Source organism: Poecilia latipinna, unplaced genomic scaffold (genome assembly GCF_001443285.1).
Source record: "Poecilia latipinna isolate Pla-1442-1.1 unplaced genomic scaffold, P_latipinna-1.0 Scaffold580, whole genome shotgun sequence".
In the NCBI taxonomy this organism is placed as follows: domain Eukaryota; kingdom Metazoa; phylum Chordata; class Actinopteri; order Cyprinodontiformes; family Poeciliidae; genus Poecilia; species Poecilia latipinna.
In genome coordinates, this window is record NW_015113196.1 from 272,598 (window position 1) to 273,981 (window position 1,384).

The 1,384-nt window shown below is 39.4% G+C and overlaps 1 protein-coding gene across 2 annotated transcripts in view; it reads left to right on the plus strand.

The window, feature by feature from the left end:
* LOC106953431 (arrestin domain-containing protein 3-like) overlaps nt 1-1,198 on the plus strand; it is a 7,538-nt gene extending 6,340 nt beyond the window's left edge. Inside the window, exons 6-7 of one of the 2 annotated variants that reach the window (XM_015042194.1) lie at nt 34-290; nt 757-1,198. In XM_015042194.1, coding sequence (XP_014897680.1) covers nt 34-290; nt 757-1,029 — 530 coding nt within the window. In that variant the 3' untranslated portion in view covers nt 1,030-1,198. The remainder of the gene's footprint in view (nt 1-33; nt 291-756) is intronic. The other variant, XM_015042193.1, reaches the window with a different exon arrangement.
* Nucleotides 1,199-1,384: the final 186 nt, after the last annotated feature.

The window sequence follows — 1,384 nt, forward strand, 5'->3', positions numbered from 1 at the left end:
CCAGCTACTCTGACCATTTTCTTTTTCTCACAGGGGAAGGATTAAAAGTTAAGGCCTTCATTAAGAACGATTCATCTCGTGAGATCAAGCCCAAATACTGCATATACCGGAAGCACAGCTTCTTTGCCCGGGGAAGGAGAAGAGTTCACACAAAAGACCTCATTAAAGAGGTTGGAAGACCCATCCCTCCTAAAGCCTCAGAAAACGTCACACAGGTCATCGCCATTCCTCAGGATGTGGAGCCCTCCATCCTCAACTGCAGCATCATCAAAGCAGAGCACAGACTCAGGGTTAGTATCAACATTAAAGATATTTGAATTGCCACAAAAGCTGTGTTGCAGAAGCCACGTGTCAACTCGATGCTTTTCAGCAACTCGTCTTATAATTTATGGTGCTTTTCCAAAGGCGGGTCTTATGTACCCAATACGTGAAGAAAAAACCAGGGCATAGTCTGATTAGTGCAGCTCATTCAAACGGAGCAGATAAACATTAACTGTAACTGTAATAACACCTGCATTTTCCAATTATCTAGAAATCACTTTTAATTATTTCAAGACAGTTTAAAGGCCAAGAGAAAGACAATGTGATTGCAGATGTCTTGTTTTTACTTTTAGAGATTTGGTACCTGTTTTCAAAAACCAGAGCATTTCATAGCCAAAACTCTAACTTTCTTTGATTCCAAAGTGTTAGATTTAAATGCTTTGAAATTTTCTTAGAAGCTGGTATCCATATTAAAAACAGCATCCCTCTCCCCAGGTCTACCTTAATGTGAAATACGCTTCAGACCCAGAGATCAAATTTGACATCATCATCCTGCCGGCCCATCAGGTCCCTGCTGTGGCAACAGCACCAACAGCTGCTTCTGACTTTGGAATCGGACCATTTGGGAGCTATGGAAATCCAAACCCTCCCGTATGGGGCTTTGGACCCCAACAACCACCACCGGCATATCAACCTGCTGGTCCTCCTCCTCCTTATGGGGCACATGGAATGTACCCTCCTCTGAATGAATTTGATCATAAATATTAAACACCTTTACTGTTGCTTCTAAAGAGGAGAAAGATAAAACCAAAAATGTATAGCAATTTTATGTAAACAGAACATTTATCACTGATTCTCTGTGCTTTCAATTTATATTTGGATAAAAATGTAAACTGCAGAGTGCCATGTCTTATAATAAATGTCTTTCTAATAGTAATTGATTTCAAGTTATTGTGCATTTGCAGTTTAATGAACAGATTCTAGTCATTTTTAACTACATTTTTTGCATCCATTTCCATGTGATTTTTTTCTTTCAGTTAGGAGCAACAGGACAGTCCAGGCTATGATTCAGTGTCTTCTTTCTTTATGAATGTATTTGTTCAATGACAAGCTAAAGTAACTT